Genomic DNA, 23,990 nt, shown 5'->3' with positions numbered 1-23,990 from the left:
ATTAAATACAAGGTGAAATGAAAAGCCATCCAAATATAAAAATAAAATGTGAATTTTTGGAAACTAGATGTAAAATTAAATGTTGCATCATCCCAACTAGTTATTTAATTACACTGATTCATAACACATCCTTGCCTGGGGACTTATATATGAATGATACTAAATAGGTAAGTAATTGGTCAAACATTTGTTAAATTTACCTGTTTGGATCCTAAGCCATAGCACAGCAAACTCCCCTGTTAGCAGGAAAGTGTGTGATCTCTTTCTGTACCACTGGGTGATAGATGCAATCCCCCACGTACAATCACTCAAACACAAGTTACAAAATGCTATTCTGTGGTCACGATGTCTGGGCGTCCCAAAGGTCTGCAAGAAAGTGCATTGTGGTTAATTATAAACTGCTATGACACAGAACTAATATCTGAATTACTCAACTTTTGATACATTTGCAGCTGAAACCATTTCCAGATATGAGATGGAACAAAAAATACGGGTAGCACTGGCTTCTAACTGCATTACAGCTGGATTGAAGTAATTTCTTACAATGGGGTATTCTTGAGCTTCCATTACCTGTGTGAATGACCTCTAATCTCTAATACAAACTGAAAAAAAAAAAAAAAAAAAAAAAAAACTCTTGCTCTGTATTGTTGAAAAAGCCTTCATACAGCAGCACTGCCATCTCCTGCTTGCTTGCTTCCATGCACGCCAGTACGAGGTTTGTGTTGCAAAGCAGCCACAGGGAAGCTGCAGTTTTCTGCTACAAGGTAACCGAGGCAGTAACATTTTCTAACACTCAAGGATAATACACTCGTAGTTCAGCAGATGGGTAGAATTTTCACTAGTGAACTTTTTTTAGCATAGAAAAGTACTACAGCCATTTGTCCAGAATTTCTGATATATCACATCCCAGCCAAACAATAGCTCAAAATGTGTACATTTGTGTACTTGTGCTGTGCCCAAGGAATACATTTTACCTGTTGAATATGCTTCTGTGGAGTTGATCTGTACACAAACCAACACATTTGAACAGATCTAAAATATTCCCTGTGGTCTGCATGAGTTCTGCAAGTCCAAAGCATGAATGAGTCGTGCACAGGATTAATTCAATGCAATTGGGGTGTATTTGATCATATGCGAGCATTTGTGTGCTCCATATGCATTAGGTCCAACAGGTCCCAGATGTATCACATACGCTGTGAATCATTGGGACACAGGCAAGATAGAGCCAGTGTACTGCCAGAACACAAGAGTTAGAAACAGTCATATCAGGGTACTGGCTTCTTGCTTATCATAAGCCAGGAGAGGACAGTTTATGCTTCTGAGAATATTTCTACACATTTACAATGCCTGGTGCAGGGTCTCTTGCAGACAGTGATGTGCCCACTGAACTCTCTCTGCTGTGCTAAGGTGTTATAGATATGGACCCTATAGCTCAAACCTGCTCCTGCTTAGGGATTCAGTTCTGGTACTGACATCGCCTCTAACTTGAACCAAGCACTGCTGCAGACTCAGCTTGTTGCCACCACTGTTGTCAGTTCAAACCAGCCACATCTGTCCCACAAATTGCTACGTGCTGGGCTCAGAAAAGCCAGAGGACATGACACTTTTGCTTCTGGCTTGGAATAGAGCTAGATAAGAGACTAGGACAGAGGTTTCTACTGGATTGTTCTTGAACCTGGAAAGCTTCCCAAACCAGAACCTACCGTGAATCATACAGGATGATCAAATTGCTCTTGGTTACTTGAATTATTTTCTAGGACAATCACATTCAATACACAGAGAACAGAAAATTGCATCCAAAGTAACAAAATATGGAATCATGGGTAAGGAACATAATAGTGCATATAAATGATAGTTGCCTAAGATAGATTTTCCCTTCCCACAGAATCACAAACTTTCATTATTCTCATTCTTCCCTCCTCTGGAGGCATATTTATTGTTAAAAACAAATTAAGAGCTACTGAAGACATTAGCAGGTACTGAAAAACAGTTCTGTTTCTTACTAGCCCAAATGACAGGCAGGGTAAAAAGGTAGAAGAAATTCCTATAAACCATTTTGTTGGTGAGATCTCAGTTCACACTCAGTTAATTGGCCTGTTTTGCAGGATTTAATCTGGTGGCATAAGAATCTTGAAATAAATCTCTTAGCTACGATTAGAGATGAAGGAGAGATTAGCACAGGCAGGAGAGTTGAAGTGGTTTTCTCCATTGGTGAGTCAGTGTGAAGACAGAGCAACTACAGAGACATCAGGAAATCAGTATTTCAGCCATCCTCAGTATGTCCAATTCATGTGTTTTCTCCCTTGTATTCAGCAACTTACCAGTTTCAGGATCCTGTTCAGTCCTCTGAAGCAGGTTAGTGGTTTCTTTTATAATGTCATAAATAGCAATGTATGTTTAGGTAAAATAGCAGATTTTAGCAAAATCAGTAAGATAAGATGTGGCTTGTTTATGACAAAATTGCAAAATTTCTTTGAACAATTTGTATCTAATAAGTAAATATAAAAAATGGCTGTACTATGTCTTGTTCATTATAGTTGATAGCAGAGGAACAGCTAGGTGACATCTTGGAAGCAAATTGATGGAAGCTGTCTTTAAAGTTAGATAAATTTGAATTAGACAAAGAAAGCCTGAGAACAGTATTGATAGTATGGGAGAGATTTCCACACTTATTTGTCTTCTTTTCTTGAAAGAAGTATTTCTCCCTTTATAGAATAAAATCCAGTTTGCTATCCCATAGCTGGGGAAAGTATTTATGTGTGTATATGATTCATAACTCTGGAGTGGCTCAAGTACAAATGTTTCTAAGAACTATGACAGAGGCATTAGTACCACTGAAATGCTGGGAGCATGTGTGGCTTTACAGTAACCCACTGCCAGCTATGACTTGGAGAAGAACAGAAACAGGTTGCAGAGCAAGACTGACAGTTTTAGCTCATAACTGCAGTTCAGTTCTTTCAGCTGGAAAAACTTTCTTCATGGTGCTCAAAAAATTACACTACGCTGCTGTGCATGTGTTGCAATCGATCTTACACTAATAAATGTATTCAATACTTTATTAAACAGGGAAATAATAATGCTATGATGCATTTATAGAATTCTTTATGATGTGAAGAGAGTCTTCTTATCAGAAATGAATTCAGTAAACTGTTAGCATAGGTGAAAATCTTAACATAAATATCCATGTAGAAGGATAGGAACAAGGAACAGAATAGATAAGTTGCTCTTCTGTCCCAGACTCAATGCCCTCAAGGTTTCATGAGAAGCACAATATCTCCCAAAGATCAATCCCAAGCATATCAGTGATAGCCAGGGTCAGTCAACAAGTGGTCTTTGATCTACAACAACCAATCATTCCATCCCTTTTCTCTGGCACTAGGACTCCATGAAATCACAGATCTTATGCTGCTGCTGTGGGTAGCACTGTAAGATAAATGTCAATATTCCATGAAATCTGATCCTATAACAATACTAAAAATTCACAAAGGAAGCAAAGAATACCTCACGAGAATTTCTGGAGACAAAGAATTACTAGGAGAATTTTTCTTGCACAGAAGTTTTAAACTTTTTTTTAAACTTCAGGCCTCTGAAAATTGGGGATGGAATAGCTACATGAGATTGAATGTATCTCTGCTTATGGAACTCAACTTCAAATTTCTTTACGGCTAGAATATGACCAAGTCTTAAATCTACATCTTCCAAAATCAACAATGCCTCTGGAGTAGATTAATTTTGAGTAGAACTATTTATAACTTTTGTCCAAATGTTAAAACTAAATATGTTTAGCAAGTAGGGTGTTTTCAGTGACACTGTAACTAAATGTGTGCTGAACAATTTTGAGGCATTGTTCAAATATGTACACGTTTCACAGAAACAAACAGTGAGTGATGCATTCATGTGTGCTGGCCATTGAACATGAACTGTGTATCAGCAATCAGTACATTTCACAACAGATTCTTGTTGTGAGCTCTGAGGCCTGAGTATCAGGGGTAAATGAATCTATTAGCAGCCATCATTTACAGTTATTTGAGGTCAAGTCACAAACTGCTTAACTGGTGAAGCAATCAAAGGTACTGTCTCCAGGCTTAGCAGGTTTATTCAGGCTGTCAGATGAATTCATAGGGAGGCTTAATTCTCTACCAGCAGAGCATGATCCCTTCAAATGAGGTCTGAACAATACTGGAAAAGAATGGTGTGAAGCAAGTGTTGTAATTTTATAAATGACTATTCTCTGGACATCTCTGTAAGATGTCTATCACTTATATGATTATCACAATATGATCACAATCAATATTCAGCCATAACTGATAATCAACCTTAACAATCATTACAATTAGGACCCTGTTTTTAAATTCAGAAAGCCGCTGGCCTCAACACCTTTGGAAATAGACTGGTAAGGAAAAATATTGTGCATTTTGCACACTATTCTCTATATTGTTCAAAAGATACACAGAGCTGAATAGCTTTGAGAGGAATTAGTTTTCTCTGTAAACGCAGGAGTAAATAAATGCAACTTGAATTAATTAGATCTCACAGGCCTTAAAATCTTAGTGTATGAAGATATTTAACCATATCCTAATATGAATCACACAACCTATTCCTTGCCTGTACAAACAGAACTGATTCCTTCCAACATAAACACATGAAGACGCTGGGATTCCATTACCTTTTTAAACTGCACTCTGCAACAATCTGCTTAGCCAATGCTAAGCTTCACTGCAGCTGGGGATCCTTTACCGGGTCAGTGTAGCCCTACTTCTGTCCAGCTGGTCTGTCCCCAGGTGTTTTTCAACAGGTGTATCTGCTGTTTTAGCAGATACAAGTTTTACTCAGTAACAGCATCCACTAACTTTGAAAATATTATGCTGCTTATACATCTCTTATTTCCCCAGATTTACAGGTTTACACTTTGCTGTTTATAAATGCCTTTGTATTAGTGGAATTAAATGATTATATAATGCAAAGTTTTACAGTATAAAATCACTCTAATGAGAGTTGCCAAATCAGGAACAAGACAAGTAAGTTTTCTGGAGAGGAAAGAAAAAAAGGCGGCTGTATATATGTTTGTTTATTTAACTTTTGAACACAAACCTGACCATAACACAGGAAAATAAGAATAATGAATACCTATAATTGTTTTTAAAAAATACAGGCAACAAGCAGAAGGGAAAGACACTGGGAGTCTTCTGAGGGGAAAGACAGCAGACCAGTCACTTTTAGATATCAGGTCTGCACAGAAGATTGGTCTTGACAAAAATTCATAGGAATCCAGAGTCCCTGTTCATACCATTAACTTACTTTTAATTGCTCTAGTTGGTTCTCAGAATTTATGTTTTTTAAGTGATTCACATTGTTATGAAATTTAAGCAATAAATTTCACTGGGGCACTCCCTTGGCAGGACTCAGAGTGCGTGAGGCTGTACAGGAAGTTCTTTTGTAGGCTCTATAAATACCTGGTCAAACAGACAGTAATCTCTCTCCATCTTCTTCAGATTTCTGCACGCCTTGGATCCATGCTCCTAATCAGCTTATGAGCTTCCCTTGACCTACGCTTCTTTTCCTAATGCGTGTCTGACTATGGCTGTCCTCAAAGTCAAATTCACCAAAACCAAGCGGGACAAATTGGCTCAGATCTTATGGATCCTCAACTGGGTTTCTGTAGTGAGTGGGATCATTCTCTTCAGTCTTGGCCTCTTTCTGAAAATAGAGATCAAGAAGCGCAATGAAGTGATGGCAAAAGGGGACATAAACTCTGTCCCCAACATGCTGATCTCTGTAGGGGTCATAGCATGTATCATCAACTTTCTGGGTGGCAAAATCTGCTATGACTGCTCAGATGCAAACAAGTTCTCTCGATGGAAACTAGTAATGCTGCCATACATCGTATGTACCTTCTGTTTTACCTTCTGCATCCTGGTGGGTGCTCTCATGTGCTATACCATGAGGAATGAGCTGGAAGAGTCTCTCTATCTGGGACTGAGGGATGCCATTAAGTTCTATAAAGACACAGACATACCTGGGCGATGTTTCTTAAAGAAAACAATGGATATGTTACAAATTGGATTCCGTTGCTGTGGAAACAATGGCTTTAGAGACTGGTTTGAAATTCAGTGGGTATCTCCTCGGTATCTGAATATGGCTTCCAAGGAGGTTCTGGAGTAAGTATTTATCAGTCATAACAAAAAATTCTAGGAGAAAATCTCTTTTGAGACTGCAAAGCCCTTTTTTCTGGACCTTTGTATCTTAATTAAAAATATGTAGAATGACCAGGTTACTCACAAAATATGCTAAATACATGCACGATTAAAAGTAGCTTTTTGCTAAGTCTTTAGGGATGCTAAGCAAAGCAAAGATGTATCTCCTTTTTCAGTGTGGTGAAATAGCTACCTCAAAATTTTAATTTCATTTATAGTGAGCTGATAACAGTAAGAAAAAAAGGATTGTACTATCAGTACATTGCAGTCAGTTCTAAGCACTGGAAGACCCCTCTTCTTCAAGGTATTAGACTTTGCAATCCCAAATTCAAATCTGTATGTTCACATGTGAGAAACTGCCGAACACCACACACAAAAAAGCAGAAATTCCTCATTTCTTTCTGGTGGTGGTGCTTCACACGATGTAGCAACTGTGAAATTATATGCTCAAAAAGAAGAGTGGTAATACTTACAGAGAAGGTAAAAATTAAAAACTACCAAAAGTAGACAATCCAGTCTGTAATAATTCTTCTAAAGCTGAAAAAGGTCTTCACTGACAAGAGAGTAGTAGCTTTGTATTCCCAGGAAAGACAAATGGAAAGAGCTTGACTGGCATTGGTCAAATGCTGCATTTTGTTGAACTCAAAAACCAGTGACAATAAAGCCAGAGAAAGGGAGGCCAAAGGTCTTAATTTTACAGAATTCACAATTTGAAGCTGCCACCATAGCAAAGCATTTCTAGAGAGCTGCAAATATACCAGAGGGCAGGACCTAGGAGTACAAACGAGGGCATCAGCATACAGAAGACACTTGTCTGTGGAAATAAAGCAATACAAGCATTCTCAAGAGAGACGTTAGAAAGTGTCACAGAGAACAGACTGACCAGAGCTGTTTCAAGTCTTGGGTCTATGCTGAAAAGTGACAAGACAATATGAGCCCCAGGAATTTAATAGTAGCTTGGTGTGAGGTCAAAAGTAAAATATGCTTCCTTTTATTTCTGTGAGAGAGGCAGAAACAGTAATGTCTTACCCAGGGTCTTAATTAAGCTGTGTTTTCTTCTGCAGGCTTACTAGTGCTCTGCTATTGTTTTGAGAATGCACTGTCAATTAGCTTTTGCCCCATTTAGGCAAAAGGTGACAGTGAAATGTGTGTGAGGAAAGCAATTTCTGAATTTCTTTTACTGTGGATAGATTGCTTAATTTTATCTTGATTGGCAGAATCCAAGTTGATGCTGTATAACAGAATTTTACCATGACTTCCAAAACCCTGGTAGTGAAACATTTGATATGAAATCATTGGAAGTAAAGTCCAGCTGGTAATGTTCTGAAAGGATGGAGAAGGAGTCAAGTCTTTCTTGGTTTCAACTTGTACTCTGTGTCAGTTAGTAGTTTGTAGATCAAGAGGCAAAGCAGGCGAGACCTGGCATACCGTGAACTCACATGTAACCTTTGCAAAACTGAACTTTTCACCTTCCTGCAAAACCTTCTTTTACAGCTCTATTGCCAATGCCACAATTTGACAAGGCATGGAAACAGTCAGTAGGAATGGTAGGAACATGATGTTACAGCAGTACAATGCTACCATTGCTTTGGTTGGGTAAAAATCATCTTTGCTCAAAAGCAAATTTTTGCTTTACAATACCATAACAACTTTGAATTGCAACAGCAAATAGCAGCGAATGTCTTGCTCCACCAACTCTTTTACTAAGGTCTTCCCTTCTAACAGTATCAATATATTATTAAGTCCCAAGATACAAAAGAAATAATTTTTAAATTTGCCACTAGTAGAGGAAACACAGTGGCAGAATGATATTACCCAAGTCTGGAAACTGCTACTGTTGGCAGCAGAAAGAGGGTTCCTCTTTATAACATGCCCGGAACAAAACAAAGTATTTAAATTGATGCTTGGAATCAAAAGAAAATCTTAAGACCCAGTTTAAGAGATTGTACTTCAACCATCTTAATGCTGTACTATATTGGGGTCATTAAATATATATAATACCCTGAAACATAGAGGGCATTTTGCCATCCCAGGTAAGATCTTCCCTTTCACAATGTGCCAATCTTCCTCTCCTCTGTGAGCTTTCTTTTCTCCTCCCACACTGGAGCCCTCTGGTTTCCTTCCCTTCCACTGTTTGGTTTTGCCTATGCCCACAACATGGCTCACACACTTCAGTCTACTTTCAGTGGATTATTTGGACTCTTTTGCATTGATTCCATCACCAGATGGCCACAAAATGAAAAGCTAGACTTGAAAATGGAGAAAAATTCATGCCTATCCCATTCCTAAGTGGGAAATGGCAGGTGAACTTCCTGGTTTACCTGGAAAAATATTTGAGGAAAATGTTTTTGAGAGAATTTTAAGTAAACAAAAAATTACAACCCAAATTAAAAAGAGAGGAAGAAAAGGAGAAGAAACAAAAAAGGAGGTTGTATTTAGTAGGCTCACAGCAATAAAATAAAAGCAATTTTTCTGCCATCACAGCACTGACACAAATACTGAGCTTCCTAGCAGCTTATGTTTCATTTGAAGGTTACATTTATTAATTTGATGGTCCCAAATTCCAGATGAAGACTGGACCACAGTCTTTCTGCTCCTTCTGTTTACCTGATGAGCTTCTTGTAATTATTTCCTTCCCTCTCATTTAGATCAGCTGTAGTGGAACAAAAATATTATTTGCAAACATTAATAAATGAGTAAGTTTTGGAAAATATTAGAAAATTTACTATTGGCAAATAGTGAAAGCTGTATATCTAAGTGAAAATTGTCTTTCATGTATTCTGGCCCCTTTACAAAGGGGGGGCCTGGACTTGATAAACCAGGGCATGGTTCTTATCCATGGGGCTGTCTTAGGAAATCAGCATGAAAACAGATACATGCTTAGAGGCTGCTTCCCCAAGGTGTGAGAGTGTCTCTCAGCATCTTAGATACGGTACAGTTTCTGGAAAATATCTTTCTCTGAAGAAAACAGATGCCAAGGATTCATTTATCTTCCAGAAAATCTTGGTTAGTTTGAGACTGTGTTCTCTTCCCATCCCACGTTTTTTTTTCCTATTTCTCTTTCCTCTTTCGCCACTTGTATTCCTCCTGATATTATGGAGGAGAGAAAGGACTATTTTTAGCAATAAATACATTTCTTTAAGTTACAGAAAGTGAAATAACAAGAAGTAGAAAATCCCTTGTGAATTAGTCTCAGAACATGTGCTGGACCAGCCCTTGCAATGGGGACAGTGGCAAAAGGCCAGCAGATTATTTACAGTGGTTCCAGTGGCATACAAAGTTATTCTTGTATTAGGATCTCTCTCATAGAATGATTATGTTGAAAAATCAGTCCAGAAGTAGCAAAACATAGGATTTCCAGGGATATAACTTCCATTAGAATTCCACCAAGATAAACAAGTCCCAAATTTGTCCTTAGTATTCAGCACAAAGATACTAAAAAGGAAACATCTCCCTGAACACTGAACTTATCTTGTAGCACAAATAAAGAACCATGTGAGGTTCTGTGCTATACCACACTAAAATATAGCAAATCCAATATTCAGTGTTCCTGCAGTAAACAACTTTTCCTGTTTAAAGTATATCCTCATTTTCCTTTTGTTATGTTGGAGAGGCCTACATTGCAGCAGAGTTTTGTTACTCCCTTTCCTAAAATCACAGGCACTGCCTCCTGCTGACACCAGGTTTGTAATGGCCAGACTTTGTCCTGTTCCAGCCGTCTGAAGAGCAACATTGATGGGAAGTTCTTGGTGGATGGAGTCCCCTTCAGCTGCTGCAACCCCAGCTCCCCACGACCCTGCATCCAGTACCAGCTGACAAACAACAGTGCTCACTACAACTACGATTTCCTCACAGAGGAGCTCAATATCTGGCTGAAGGGGTGCAGAGAGGCTCTGCTGGATTACTACACCGGTATCATGAGATCCATTGGCATCGCAGCATTGCTTATTTGGTTGTTTGAGGTAAGTCTCACAAAAACAGTCTCTATCAGATTAATCAGTCTTCTGTCTCTCCAGGATGGAAAACGATGACAGTGTAACACATGAGAAGTGCTTCAGCATTCAGTATAAGGTCCACAAGCACTTCGGAATGTTGTAGGATTTCTTTTAGTAAAGACAACTTTTCTGAAGTCCACAGAGCAGAAGGAAATCTTGTTGAGGATGCGAACTATCAGAAACCATGTATATCATTTATAGAGCTTTTTCAACAGAATATAGCATATTCCCTTCCCTAATGCATTGATGGGATCAGATACAGGATGACACATGCAGTGACACAACTGCAAGGAAATTTGATGAGAAGGTCTGAATGTTTTAAGTCAGTTTTAAGAAATATATAAAATATGAGTAGGTCTTTGGCTCAATGCATTAGTTTTGTTTATAAGTAAAATTGAGCATTTTGTTAATATCGCAAAGCCTCCTTTTTATATTACATAGTTTCACCATATAGACAGTACTTGCAGTCATGGCATATCATCCATTTGAAGTAGACTGGGCTACTGGTTATGCAATCAAAATAAGCACATCACAGGCAAGCTACACGCCTGCAAAGCTGCAGTGTTCCTGCTGACATCTGTAAAGAGTTCTCTGGAACTCCTGTCATCTGCAAGTAAAGGACTCCCCAGTGGCACAGGCTCCAATACAGTTTTCTTACCTTTTTAGTATGTTTTATTTTTCTATTGCTCTATTCATTACACAAATATTAACACTGTAATTTAAGTAGTTCACAACAGTCCTCAGGCAGTTCTAGGAGGGGCTGTGGTGCCAGAAATAACCTGAAGCATGTGAAAAGCTGTGAGGCAGCTCTCTGTGTTAACTTAAATTTTGACTAGCTGATCTTGATTCCAACACAACAATGAAAGTGGGGCTTTTTCCTAGGCTTAGACTTGAGCCTCTGCTGTAGGCCATCCTTCTTAATTTTCATGCCTTGGCAATGTTTGACACATATGGCTTACACAGGAATGATTAAACCACCTTGGAAGAAATATTGATTTAATCAATGTCAGTGGAAAAAAAATCCACTGAATTTAACATACTACAATTTTTTCTTTCACAGTGACTGATGGTTCCATTAATTGATCATCCATTCTACATCAATTAGTTGCAGTCTCTGAAGCTACAAGGTTCACAAGTAATTCTAGGTATAAATTCTAGGTATTTATATACTAATAACATGCAAGGGGGATTGCTACCTGAAGAATGAAGGGAGACTCAATCAATCTCTATCTTTCTTTAAAAATGTAATTAACTGGAAAAGTGGTTAGACATATTGCTAGGATAAAGAGTGTCTGCTTTACACAGTTATAAGGCCTGTATCTACACAATGAAAACTGACAGAGTGATAGAACTGAGGCTGCAATTTCAACTATTTAACCATTAACTGTTTCTTACAGCTCTCTGTACTGGTTGGTGTCCGGTACCTACAAACAGCCATGAAGAATGTCCTTCTGCTAGGAGATCTGGAGGGTGAATCAGATGGTTGGTTACTAGAAAATAGTTTTGTGGAAACTGCCAAATACAACATCAACATCATTAAGAATCTCGGCAAAGCCAACCAGATCTCCACTGTCTCAGGCATGAATGACCCCAACATTAACGTTCAAAACACAGACTGTGACAAAACTAATATTACAACAAAATCTATCCCTGCAGCTAGGTAGGCAAATCTTCCAAGGAATTACATCACAAGTGTAGCTTTGCTCTATTACAGTCACCAGATTTTATCTGGTGGGGAAAAAAAAAGTAGAAAAACTAATAAAACAATTGAACAAACCACAGACTGGTGACAGCTCCAAAAATGCTAATACTTCTTTGGATGGATGTGTTTTTACTTGTAAAATCCCTGATTCTCAACGCTGCAAGAAGTTTATGCAATGTCCTCCACTTTCTCTCCTTTACTTACAGACTTCTGTCGTGGTCTGAATGTATCAGAATGATCATTATGCACAAGCAAATATTTCAGACAGGATGGGTCTACATGTACTAACAAAGATTAGTTGAATAGATAGCAAAGAAGTTTGTCATTACACCTATAAAAATCCCAAGAGCAGGGAAATCCCAAAAGAAGTTATTAGACTGGATAAAAAAAATATTTATAAAAAAGACAACAAAAACTGAAATGAAGATTCTGCTGGTGCAAGCTAGGAAAGGAGAAATTTTAACAAAAATATATGTATATTACAGCCTACAAGAATCTGCCATGTATGTAAAATTCAGGTGAATAAAATAAAAGTTACCACAAAAGTATTTCACTTGTTTTTCCCAAGATGTCTGAAGTACCTTTTCCTTTTCCTCCCTCCAATAGTTTAGAGAAAGCTAGTTGCCCCACTTCCCTGAAAGTCAAAGGGTACAGCAGAAAGGAGTTCTCTGCTTAAGAAAACTAACTGCCAGCTTGTGCAGGGATATTTACACTTCCAACTAGCATGTGACAGCACAAGTTTAAAAACAAGTAGATACTTCCTATGAAAGAAACACTGATGATCCTTGAAAGCTCCTTGTTTCAAAAGTACTTACCACACTGACCCAGGGGTGGGAATGTAAGAGGTTATATGTAATCAGTGAAGGCAGACAGACTGACAGCTTGCACATCATGCCCCTGCTACAGTGCTCAGGAGCTTTGTCAATGCATGGAGTGAAAGCCTTCAATACCCAAAACACCTGCAGTTACAGGATGCCCTGTGACTGTAACTATCATTAATAGTCAGCAGGAAAAAAGTACCAATAAAAAACAGAGGTGGAAAGACCAAATGAAATATTTTACTTCTCACTGCTCTAAGTGCATTCTTTGGATAATCAAGTAAAAGAAGTTTTATCACTGAAATATTTTTAATAGAACCATTCCCGCTTTTGAAACTGTGCAAAATAACAGTAAAAATTTCTTTACCTAAATACTGTTGTATCCCATGACATGTGAAAAAGCAAAAATTATACTATAAGGATATATTGTAAATAAATTGTGCAATGTAATAATCTGCAGTGTAATTCCAGCAGGCTATGTGCATGACCATAATTTCAACTGGAATTCCTTTACTGCCTAACATGTTAGGCCTACACTTAAGTATGTTAAAACCCTTTCAAAGAACTAGATTTGTAAGCTGAGACTTCCTTTTCAAGAACTGTTAATTCTTCCCTTTGCACTGCACTTACCTGTATGCCTACTTCTTGTCTTCATTGCAATCACTTTGCCCAGTGAGGGATTAAAACTTAACTGGTGTGTAATTCCTTCAGCCATTTCTGAGAGCCAGAAGTACTTACCAGCAGCTCTATAATTAGCTGATACAGGCTGGAAAAGAATGAATGCAGAAAGTTCTAGTTCCTTGAGAGATCAAGGAGAAAGACACTCATGTATTGCAAACTAATCAGATGTCACATATGTTTTTCTTTAAATGAAGTGTATTTTTTTTCAGGTAAGTATGCTAAGTGTCAACTGTGTCAGTCAATAGCAGTCACTTTCTCAACACAATTTAATTCTATGTTTGGTAAAACAGTCCTAGACCTCAATAACTAAAGCTTGCAGAATTATAAGAACTGTGAGCTTACTCTTTTGATAGCTTTCTAGTTAGTTAATGGGTTTGTCAAGAATCTGCTCTGAAAAAACAGATTTGGAAGGAAGAGTGAGCTGATGATCCAACCTCAGCATCTCTGCCAAGACAAAAAGAGTCATCCAGCAGCAGCTGTAATACATTACCACAAAGAGCAGAGGTGTAAGTACCCAGCTATAAGATTTTCTCTGGCCCCCACACAGCTCATTTACTTGCATATGAAGAAAACACGTTTTACCATAAAAGACTAATCAGCATTTAGCACATTAACCTTTGTCTCTCAGCCAACTGCCCCGAACTGCAGCAATAGAGTGTGATTGGTTTTGAAATTAGCTTACTTTCAGCATACATCTCACAGGCAACAGTCCTTCTCTGACCTATTAACAGTAATTACTTAGTCATTAGACTGTTAATTTCTATCCTTTCTAGGCATTCAGATTCTCCACTGATACAGATACATTACAAAATTATAATCACTCGTTTCACACTATCAGGATAAAATTTACTTTTGTTAATAAATGCTTTCTTCTTTCCTTTGTATTTATTGATTTCCTCAGAACATGGAAGTGCTACACCCTACATATCCAGCTTCCTTTACAGCACCTGTCATGGTATTTTGGGTTTCCTGCAGTATTTAACACCAGAGGCACTGGATCAAGGAAACAAACTCAGGCAGCAGCAGAGACTCCATCTTTAATTCTCCGTAATTCATAAAGACAGAGATGGTATTAGTGAGCCGAGCCTTTAAGCCAGGGCATCTGCTCAGATACAGAAATAAATACGATTCGGGGAACACTTCTTATCCTATTTGTTACTAATGCCTAATCCAGCCAAAATTTATAACAATACAGAAAATTCCAGAGTAAGGAACTCACCTATGCATGAAACTGCCTTCTTTATCAAGTTCTTAATTTAAAAAATAAAATAAACACTGTAACATTGAGTTTCTGGTGAAGGCACTATGAGAGTTTCTTTAGAAATTGCATATACAGTGCTCTTCCTTTAAAGCTTGCTCATTGCCACTGAAAACAGTTGCTCTGTGTTGATCACAGAGGAAAAATAGTAAGAAATATAAACATGCAGCACATTTAGGATTTTGTTAAAATTAACATAGTTCAAGCAGGAACTGGTACCTTGGGATGAGCATCTCAATTCTTGTACCCAAAGAGAGCGATATTAAATTTCAGGCACAATTAAGGAGGAGAAGTAAGGTTCTGCAGTCTCCTGAAAAAAGCTAACCACACAACTTCACAAATACAGCAAGGACTTCAAATGACCATGAAATCCACAGTCCCCACCTTGTGCTTCACAACATTTTGCTGCAGCTCATTCACTCAAGCATAAAGCCTAGAAACCTAAAATTAAGTCTGATGGACTGTAAGTTGTTTGACAACCTGTACTTATACAGCACAAACTATACTCCTTTTTGGACACTGATCTCACGAACAGCAATAAGTCAAGTCCCATTGTAATGTCTCATGTTTAACTCTGTACCTGGTCTCTTACTCACTGTTACAAAATCATATATATATCACCTCTTGGGACTTCAGCTTGCTCTCCTCCTTCAATGCAAATTTCCTTTACATAACTTCACTTTCATGAACAATTTTGACTGTACTGAATGCAACTGCAGACAAATCTCTAATCTAGTACTAGAGATAACTAGATTTGAGACATATGTAAGGAAGTGGATTTTCATTATTAGCCATTTTTTCCTGTATCAACCTTCCAATTTAGCCTAATCTGCAAAATACTGGTAAAACAGAGATTGCACCCCAGAAATGAAACCACTTCTGTTTTTGATAAAATATCTTTGAACACTTTGTCGAGTAATAGAAGACTAAGTAACAACTTAGATGATGTATTATGAATCTTAGTAGTTTATATTGCAGATTATTCAAGTTTGTTGTCTAAAAAATAAGTGGATTTCAACCATAATACAGAGCATAAAATAGTGAAAATATTCCTCTATATAACTTTGTACATTGAGATTTTTATTACACAAGAAATAGTGCAATGGTTTCTTTTCTTTTTTCCCTTAATTAACAGGATTCTTGATCAAATTTTCTTCAGAACATTTTTGTTAGTAGACTTCAATCTATCTACCTCTACCATTTACCTTTTCAGAAATTCAGTTCTTAAAACCCATTTACTAAGAATAAGCATAAAGAGCAACATCATTAACACCCAAACATCATTAACGCCCAAAGCTTCAACAAAGCAGTGAAGACATGATGACAACCAGCAGCTAGTAACATAAAGAGCAAGAATTACTGGCCATATCTATGTAAAAGATGTCTTGAGTGTTTGCTTAGGTCTATAATAAACCACTTTTTTTGAAGTATGTATCATACAGCACATGAGACCAACACCATAAAGTTTCTCTTTCTGGAGGTTAAGTATCTGCCAAACAGTACAGCCAGTTCTTCATGAAGATACAAAACCGGAAACACTCAACTAGGTCAGTTTCAGGGCATATAAATATTAAATTCTGTACTTTAGACTTCTTTTAGAAACTTACGTAGACACTGCAGGAATTTGCATCGGTAAAATACTAGGAGAAGTTTCAAGTGCAGTGTATCTTTACATAAGAAAAGGCATGCTACCATTCCTTACAGCATGACCAAGATACAGCCTACATGGAAAACTGGTAGCTTACCAACCACTTACCAGCTCTTCTCCTTTCCCATACTGACAGACACCACTATAACACTCTTGCAAAATGAACTGTGAGGTGCCACAGTGCCTCCAAATAAAAACTGAACTATCTACGAGAAGTTACTTTATTTCCTTTCTTTTAAATATACATATACAAGATATTTTATTTCAAAAGCACAAGAACATTATACAAGTTCCAAATTTACATTTTTGCAATTTAAGATACCAGTATGTGCATTATCAAATAACTTCTGTCAGCTTGGATGGAACAGAAATAAGTGGCATAAGCATCTTGCAGTCACTAAATACAGATTATACTCACAGTGAACAAAACTGCATAGTAATTTATGAAATGAAAGATGACCACGCTAGTCAGTGAATTATAGGGGAGCCCATTTGCTAAATTAGTATGTGCAAACGTACAGAAAGAGTCAACTTTCCTCTCCCACTTCTTTAGTTACAAAGAGATTTCCAGAGCTTTAAAGGAGCTCACCTGCTCTTATCAGCTCCTGTCCTTGTATACTACAGTTCAGACAGAAAACAAAGTGATCTCACTGCATATTGGATAATGGAAATTTTGTATCAGTGAAGTGCGAGATAACTGAAAGTTTTTGATAACTGAATATGTAAATATCAGGAGGGAAACAGCAAGAGAATACAGGTTTGGTATCAATGAGACATTTGGTAGTCTTAATTCAATATTTTTGTTTGTAAGCAGTGTTTTGATGATATAAAAATCACCAGCGTGTGCAAGTTTTCATGACAGCTGTTCTAAACTTAGTATGTGTTTCAAACATGTTTTAGAGAAGACTAACAATTAATGTTTGTCTTCTAAGAGTTTAATACTGAGGTTTAAAATCTGACAATCAAAATAAGGAGAATGGTCTTAATTTCAAGAAAGAGAATACCTGGAAAATATAACAAAGCCAACTTTTTATATCACTGGGGAAGGATTACAGCAGAAGTTTTTAAAAAGTATTTGAAACCAGAACAATGTTTGAGATGATTGGTATTCCATCTTTAGATTAGTTACGGTGCTGTTCAGTGCACTCATACATACATACTCAAAAAACATTTTAAAAAACCCCAGAAGAATGGTATTTAAATCTAAATGATTGTGATTCTACTATCTCTCATGTAATTGTCGGAAAACAAAAAAGAAATAATACAAAAACACTCAGACATTAATTTGAAAACTTCCCATTGAAAGCCCAATTAAAATGGCACAAAAGAATCCAAATAGCAAAGGAGCAGGGAAATGGAGGGGAGTGACAACTTCAAACTTTCTCAGGAGAAGCCATTTCCATGTGAAAGAGTTTTTACCGATCACATGACAAATTCCCTCACATATATTATGGCTGAAATTCAGAAAAAAGAACAACAAACATTTAGAACTGAAGCACAATCACGGATCGAGAGAGAGTTCAATCACAATGTGCTATTAACTACTGAAGGGCAAAGAGACAGACTTAGCCACCTTTTCTTCCCTTTTCTGCTCTACATGGCATTGAACACGCCTCACAAAACACACACGCATTTCATTTATGCAGACTCCAAAACATGCTCCAAACAACAGTGACAGAGGATGATGAGTGGAAAATCCCTCACATATGGGCAAACATATGTCTGATTCTACAACTTGCTGGTTTTGGGCCTTGATTTAAGTCCAGTGATAGCTTTGAAGGCTGTTTACTTCATTGAGGTCTCTGGCTCTTGTACAGCTTACAGAGCTACACTACAACTACGTACCTGCAGTATTTTCATTTTTCATTCTTGGGGAAGGTCTCAGAAGACAAACTGTAAAAGAAGTAAAACTAACCACAACCTAGGCAAATGGTGAAGCCCTAGACCGCTTATGATAGTCATTAATGGAGGATAAATTCATTAGATAAAGTGCAGTTCTGGCAATACAAAAAGCACAGACTTAATTTTTTGATGCAACAAGCAGGATGGTAATCCCCCCATGCACTTTCTATTCCACACATCTCATTTAAAGAATTCATCAATGGAAACTCTTCATTAAATCCCAAGGTATATCTGAATGCAAACTTTTTCTGTAAAACTTATTTTGTACCTGTTGCTGCAGGTGACTAAAGACCTGGCGCCAATTCCACTCCAATATGATCTCAATCTATTTAAAGCTTCACTAAGCTTCGGAAAAGAACCCAGGAAGAAAGTAAAGGAGGCTTTTCCTTGTCAACACCATTTAGATATGTTCTCAAGGCATGGAAGAGACAAATGCAGTGTGTGCTCTGAAAAACAGCATTTGGGAACTGTCCTCATGAAAACATGTAAAACAATTCAAACTTCTGAAAAAAATGGAAATATTTCTGGTTCAGTAATAATTACAGAATGTGATTTTCCCTTTTTTTGGAAAGAAAAAAAGAGGAAAATATATGAGTTTCTGTTTCAATGCATCAGTGACACATCCAACCTAGAGAATCAATCAATTAATTGTCTGAACTACAGAAACCACTTGAGTAGATTTTTTACTTCCACCCTACTTTCCTTTTTCAAAGCACTGCCACAGGTCAGAGTTTTCACTAAAATCAAGAGACTCAGAGCAGTTGCCAGTTGAATCCGAAGAAGATCTGATTTGTTTCTTGGCTCCTGGCAATCTCCTCTATGATGCAGTGCTGCTGCCACAGCAGATGAAGCTTCCGGTAACGCTCCTGACATAAGTGCAGGGGATTGCCTCTTCTTCAGAGAGAAAAAGAGAATAATCAGTCAGCATATCAGAATAGCAATTGATAACCTGTCCAATTAATGGGCTAACATTAACTCTAGACTAATTAAATACTAATTAAATTCCAAACAAGTCTATTGGAAATGTAAAAATATCTCTACATGTGACAAGCAATGACTGCCATTTCTATGATGACATTTCAGAAATGGCAGTTCTCACATGTTTCTGATGAAATGAATAAAAAGCATTCTTGAAAAAAATCAAGGAAGTTTAACATTCCTGACTGGAAACTGCCATCAGTTCCCCAGGCCTGATGTAATGTGTGTGTAAGACACACAATACATACAGTGCTGTACACACTAGACAGAAGAATGTGTTGTCCAATGAGTATAAGGAAAGAGATGTAAAAATGGAAAGGTAGGAAGTCAAGCATTTACTTACTTTAGACCTGGATCTGTTTCTCCATATTCATCCAAGTAGGGTGCAGGATATAAGCAGCCCCTGGTTTTACCTTCAATGAGGACAACTTTGCATTCCCTGATTCTTAAAGAAAAGAATAGCTACATTTAAAATACAACTCCAAGCAGGCTCTTCCCTATCTGGTGAGCTATAAAGAAACATTACTTTGACATGAATTATCTCAGACAAAAACAATCAAATGCTTTGACAATGTTATGAATTCTGGCTACTTACTTGAGAAACATGCAGACTCCAGCTCCACACTGAAGAGCATGAGAAGTACAGGCTCCCAGCTCCTCCCCATTCACTAGCTCCTGACAGCAAGTATTCTGGGAACACAACATTGCCCCACAGAATAAACACAACACTGGGTGTTTTTGTTCATCGTCAGAAGACCGTGGGCATCTAAAACAAGTGTAACCAGCATGTCACAGTAGAATCAAAACTTTAAGAGAAATGTTAACTATGGTTACTGTTCCTTAAGAAAACCCCAAAAAGAGTTGTCCAACCAATTAAAAACCTCAAATCACAATCAAACAAAAACCTAAGACATATTATATCACAATCATATAACATATCTGCCTCCTTATATCGTATTTTCACACTGCTTGAAATTATTTATCTGCTAGATATCTGCTTTGAGAAGGAGGTTGAACAAGATGATCAACAGAAGTCCCTTATGACCTCAATTATCCTATGATTCACTCTTCTTGGCATAAAACAGTGCCATCATCTGGGCTTGTTGTGTCCAGTGCAAAAATAATTTTCAGGCTTATGGCCAAACCAAATGCACATTCCACAGGAGAAAAATGACCAGTAGACTAAGCTATAAAAATTTTATATGCTGTCTTATCAAACACAAATTACTTCATTTAGCAAGCTGTTGTGCTTCACATTTAAAATGAACCGGTGCTAGTATTGGCCAGTATAGCCATAACAACACCTTCACTACAAAATAATTTCTGTATTCTTTCAATACCAGTTACAGTAACTGCAAGAATATAAAATTCACTAAAAGTGACAAAACACTTAAGAAAACAACTAAATATGCTGCATCTTACCTAAACTGAGAGGCTTGATTCAGAAGGCAACTGTAGTCTTCAGGAAGCTCTATTAAATGATTTCTTTTCCTAGGATACCTGGGTAAGTGGAATAGAAGTATTATGAGAATAATAAAGATCAAAGTAAACAATGGAATAAATAACCACAAATCCCTGCTAAGCTTTTGGTTATTTCTGCAGAAGTCCACAATTCTAGAGCAATACTTCAGTCCCGGAATCCCAAATGAGATGCTCCACATGGGAGCTTCAAAATTTCTATATTGTAGCAAAGGTGCTGAACTTAAATTACACATATCACCTACATGTATGAAGACATTTCCTATTTCAGTTAGCTTTTGTTCTTTCCTAGAGCAGGAATTTTACTACTCTTAACAATGTTGTACAATCTCAATAAAGAGTCACTGAATGAGGAATAATAAATGAGACATTTAAAGACAAAAGTACTTCTAGCAGTAGAGCAGAAGGAATAAAACATGATGTCTCTGACTTGCCCACAATAAGCACTTCATTCTTTCAAGTGTTTTAAGTCAAAACCAGAAGAAAAGAACAACAATAAGCTTACCTTATTGCAATGCTTTTCCCTTTCAAACAACTTAACACCACTGGATCAGCACACCACCTATTTCAAACAAACATTTGCAGATGACATTTGTTAAAAATACACATTCAGGTTCATTAAATGAAATTAGTGATAAGCAAACATAAAGCACTAATAAAAAGCATTGATAGTTCTACCTAAAACTTTGCAAGGAAAAACAGGGGTGTTTTTTATAGTTTTCTTCAGGAGAATGCTTTGGTTACAGGAGGAAAAACCAATGTGAAAAAACACTTAAAAATATCATCATGCACATAAAAACACAAGATTTAGACAGAGTTAAAAAATGCAAGCAAGTCTTCAGACATACTCAGTTTCTCAACGTGGGCTACAATACACAGCACCTTTTGAAATACATGCGCTGAAAGATACAGCGTAAATAAATATTGTGCATTCTAACAGAAAAACATTTGCTGCTTTTATTAAATAATCATAACCTAATGGCTATTTTACAATGGTTTATTATATGATTATTGAGAATGGCCAAACGTGTCTATCGAAACAATGGCAGGTATTGGCCAGTTACTGAAGAGAGGAACTGGTATGTTTTAAGATGTCTTTTAAGTTATTTCTACCAAAAAAAAAAAAAAAAGGAGAAAGAACTGCAGCAGATGGTCAATCTAGTATGCTTCATTTAACACATTTCTCAACAATCATCAAATTCAGTCTGCTGAAATAAGATTCTGTGAAAAAACATATGGGAACCTGCATGATGATTTGGCAACTGTTACTATTATGTTAAATAAGCAGCCTCCTACTTGAAACCTCTTTTTCTGTAGCACTGTAACTATTTGTTAATCCTCCTAGTGATCTTTCCCAATGTTCACAAGCATCTTCTGTGCTCTTAGAAACACTTCTATGTCTTTAAGCAAATACGTAAGAACAAATAAGACAAACTTATTTAATAGTTTACTTGTAAAAACTAATCTATTAATTTATAAGTAATAATATATATTACAAATGGAATTGATCGTAATAAAACTATATGAAGGGAACTGTTTAGGTCAGCTACATGGACTGTTGGAAATCAACAGTTCAAAATGTCCCTAAACTGAAGAAATCTAGACAACAAAGATTAAAACGACTAGAGGTTAAGAAAACCCCACCAAACAACAATGCAGTAAAAGCTAATGTGAGTCAGAGAATTCTGCCGAGAACCAGGAATAATCATTATTGCCACCAGGTGCTCAAATGGTCACGTTAAATACACATTCTCCAACACAATTTAGCTGGTTTAGTCTTAATTGGGCATGGGGGATGGTGTGTCTGTTTATTTAATTTGAGGTTTTGAATGCAGAGTTTAACCAATTCTTTATTTACTGCTAAAGAAAGAATGTTTTCTTTACTGCTACTTTCACAAACTGAAAGAGGAAAAATTTAGGTGAGAAATCAGGAAGAAATTCTTTCCTTTGAGGATGGTAAGATACTGGAACAGGTTGCCCAGAGAAGTTGTGGATGCCCCAACCCTGGAAGTGTTCAAGGCCAAGTTGAATAAGGCTTGCAGCAGCCTGGTTTAGTCGAAGGTGTCCCTGCCCATGGCAGGGGGGCTGGATCCAGATGATCTTTAAGGTCCCTTCCAACCCTCTAACATTCTATGATTCCATGACTGCAGATGGCAATGTACATAATGCTCAAATTGTACCTTTTAGCCATTAAGCCAATTTCAGCACTAGTCCCTTAAACTATAATTAATATTGGAATCATCATAAAAGAGAGTGCTTTATGCTTCTGAAGTGCTTTAAGAGATTCAGTGTACCTGTACAAAATGTTTAGAACTTCAGTATGAATTTGAGCTCAGTCATTCATTAACAGTTTTGATCTAGAATTCCCACAGGGCCACCACAACAGAAGAACATGGCCTGTCCAGTCCCAGTTAGTACCTTTGAAGCAGTGGATTTACTGTGTCCCAATATTCATGGAAGAGCTGGAACAAATTTGTAGGTAGGGAGAGGTAACTACAAAGTGCCTTGAATTGCCCTTCTTCAGAAACTGCAAAAGAAAACACGAATGAGTGTTTAAGTGTTGCAGCACTGCTGAATTCACTCAAAACTAGAAATCTACTGATCCCTTTTCCACTGAATAGTCTGGATCCTATAGCTTCATCATAGCTCCTACATAGTACAACTGGGTATTATTCTGTCAAATTAATCAGAGCTATAATAATTTAGATTAGCTGAGGATCTGTTTAAACAAATTTGATATATATTATTATGCATAAGTTACATAACAGAATTTCTTGCTTAAATTACTGCATAATATGTAACACGAGTGCAGCAGATTTCTGTACTTGCATTTTAGTTTTTCACTATCCTTACGACAGTCCTCAGTGATATTAAATTTTGCTGTAATCGAGTTAGTGCTAACATTACATAAAATTGGGCTAATTTTATAGTTTGCTGGGAGGTCATTTATTGTCTCTGCTACAGAAAATTACATTGCTGGTTCACCAGAAAGACTCCTCCCTATAAAACAAAGATCCAGACCCCTGGTAAGGATAACAGTATATCCCAATGTGCAGAGATTTTGACTTGTTCACAGTTTATATAAATCAATTTTGTATTTTTGTTGTTATACATTATACATGTTATATTTTGTCTCAGTTATGAATAAAAATTATTGCCCTTCTTTCTAAATAGTTGATAATTCTGTTTTTCATTGCATTTGCACACATAAAATTTTTTTTTGGGGCTAGTATCAGTAATGCATTAGGATCCTTCAAGGAAGAGGCTTGAGTTTTATAATGTGCTTTGTACCTATTTGGCTTTGTTTACCTCAATCCCTGTATCTTTAGCATTTA

The 23,990-nt window shown here is 37.1% G+C and overlaps 2 protein-coding genes across 5 annotated transcripts in view; one reads left to right on the top strand and one right to left on the bottom strand.

The window, feature by feature from the left end:
- Positions 1-205: 205 nt before the first annotated feature.
- On the top strand, positions 206-17,350 carry LOC137475739 (photoreceptor outer segment membrane glycoprotein 2). The gene is made up of 3 exons (XM_068193388.1): positions 206-6,158; positions 9,910-10,156; positions 11,587-17,350. Exons 1-3 carry the CDS (start codon positions 5,578-5,580, stop codon positions 11,851-11,853), a joined length of 1,095 nt encoding a protein of 364 aa, XP_068049489.1. The 5' UTR covers positions 206-5,577; the 3' UTR covers positions 11,854-17,350.
- UBR1 (ubiquitin protein ligase E3 component n-recognin 1) overlaps positions 16,504-23,990 on the bottom strand; it is a 58,197-nt gene continuing 50,710 nt past the window's right edge. For all 4 annotated transcript variants that reach the window (XM_068193386.1, XM_068193385.1, XM_068193384.1 and 1 more), the window contains exons 42-47: positions 23,074-23,182; positions 21,161-21,217; positions 20,599-20,676; positions 19,772-19,942; positions 19,520-19,621; positions 16,504-19,092 (exon numbers count right to left, since the gene is read on the bottom strand). In XM_068193386.1, the coding sequence (XP_068049487.1) occupies positions 18,951-19,092; positions 19,520-19,621; positions 19,772-19,942; positions 20,599-20,676; positions 21,161-21,217; positions 23,074-23,182 (659 nt within the window). In that variant the 3' untranslated portion in view covers positions 16,504-18,950. The remainder of the gene's footprint in view (positions 19,093-19,519; positions 19,622-19,771; positions 19,943-20,598; positions 20,677-21,160; positions 21,218-23,073; positions 23,183-23,990) is intronic.

This window comes from Anomalospiza imberbis, chromosome 6 (genome assembly GCF_031753505.1).
Source record: "Anomalospiza imberbis isolate Cuckoo-Finch-1a 21T00152 chromosome 6, ASM3175350v1, whole genome shotgun sequence".
In the NCBI taxonomy this organism is placed as follows: Eukaryota; Metazoa; Chordata; class Aves; order Passeriformes; family Viduidae; genus Anomalospiza; species Anomalospiza imberbis.
The sequence above is the reverse complement of the archived record's forward strand: the minus strand, read 5'-3'. Positions and strand labels throughout refer to the sequence as shown.

Coding starts and splice junctions, on each gene's coding strand:
- LOC137475739 (XM_068193388.1), top strand. CDS start 5,578: ATGGCTGTCCTCAAAGTCAAATTCACCAAAACCAAGCGGGACAAATTG. Junction 6,159..9,909: donor GCTTCCAAGGAGGTTCTGGA/GTAAGTATTTAT, acceptor GTCCTGTTCCAG/CCGTCTGAAGAGCAACATTG. Junction 10,157..11,586: donor TGCTTATTTGGTTGTTTGAG/GTAAGTCTCACA, acceptor TGTTTCTTACAG/CTCTCTGTACTGGTTGGTGT.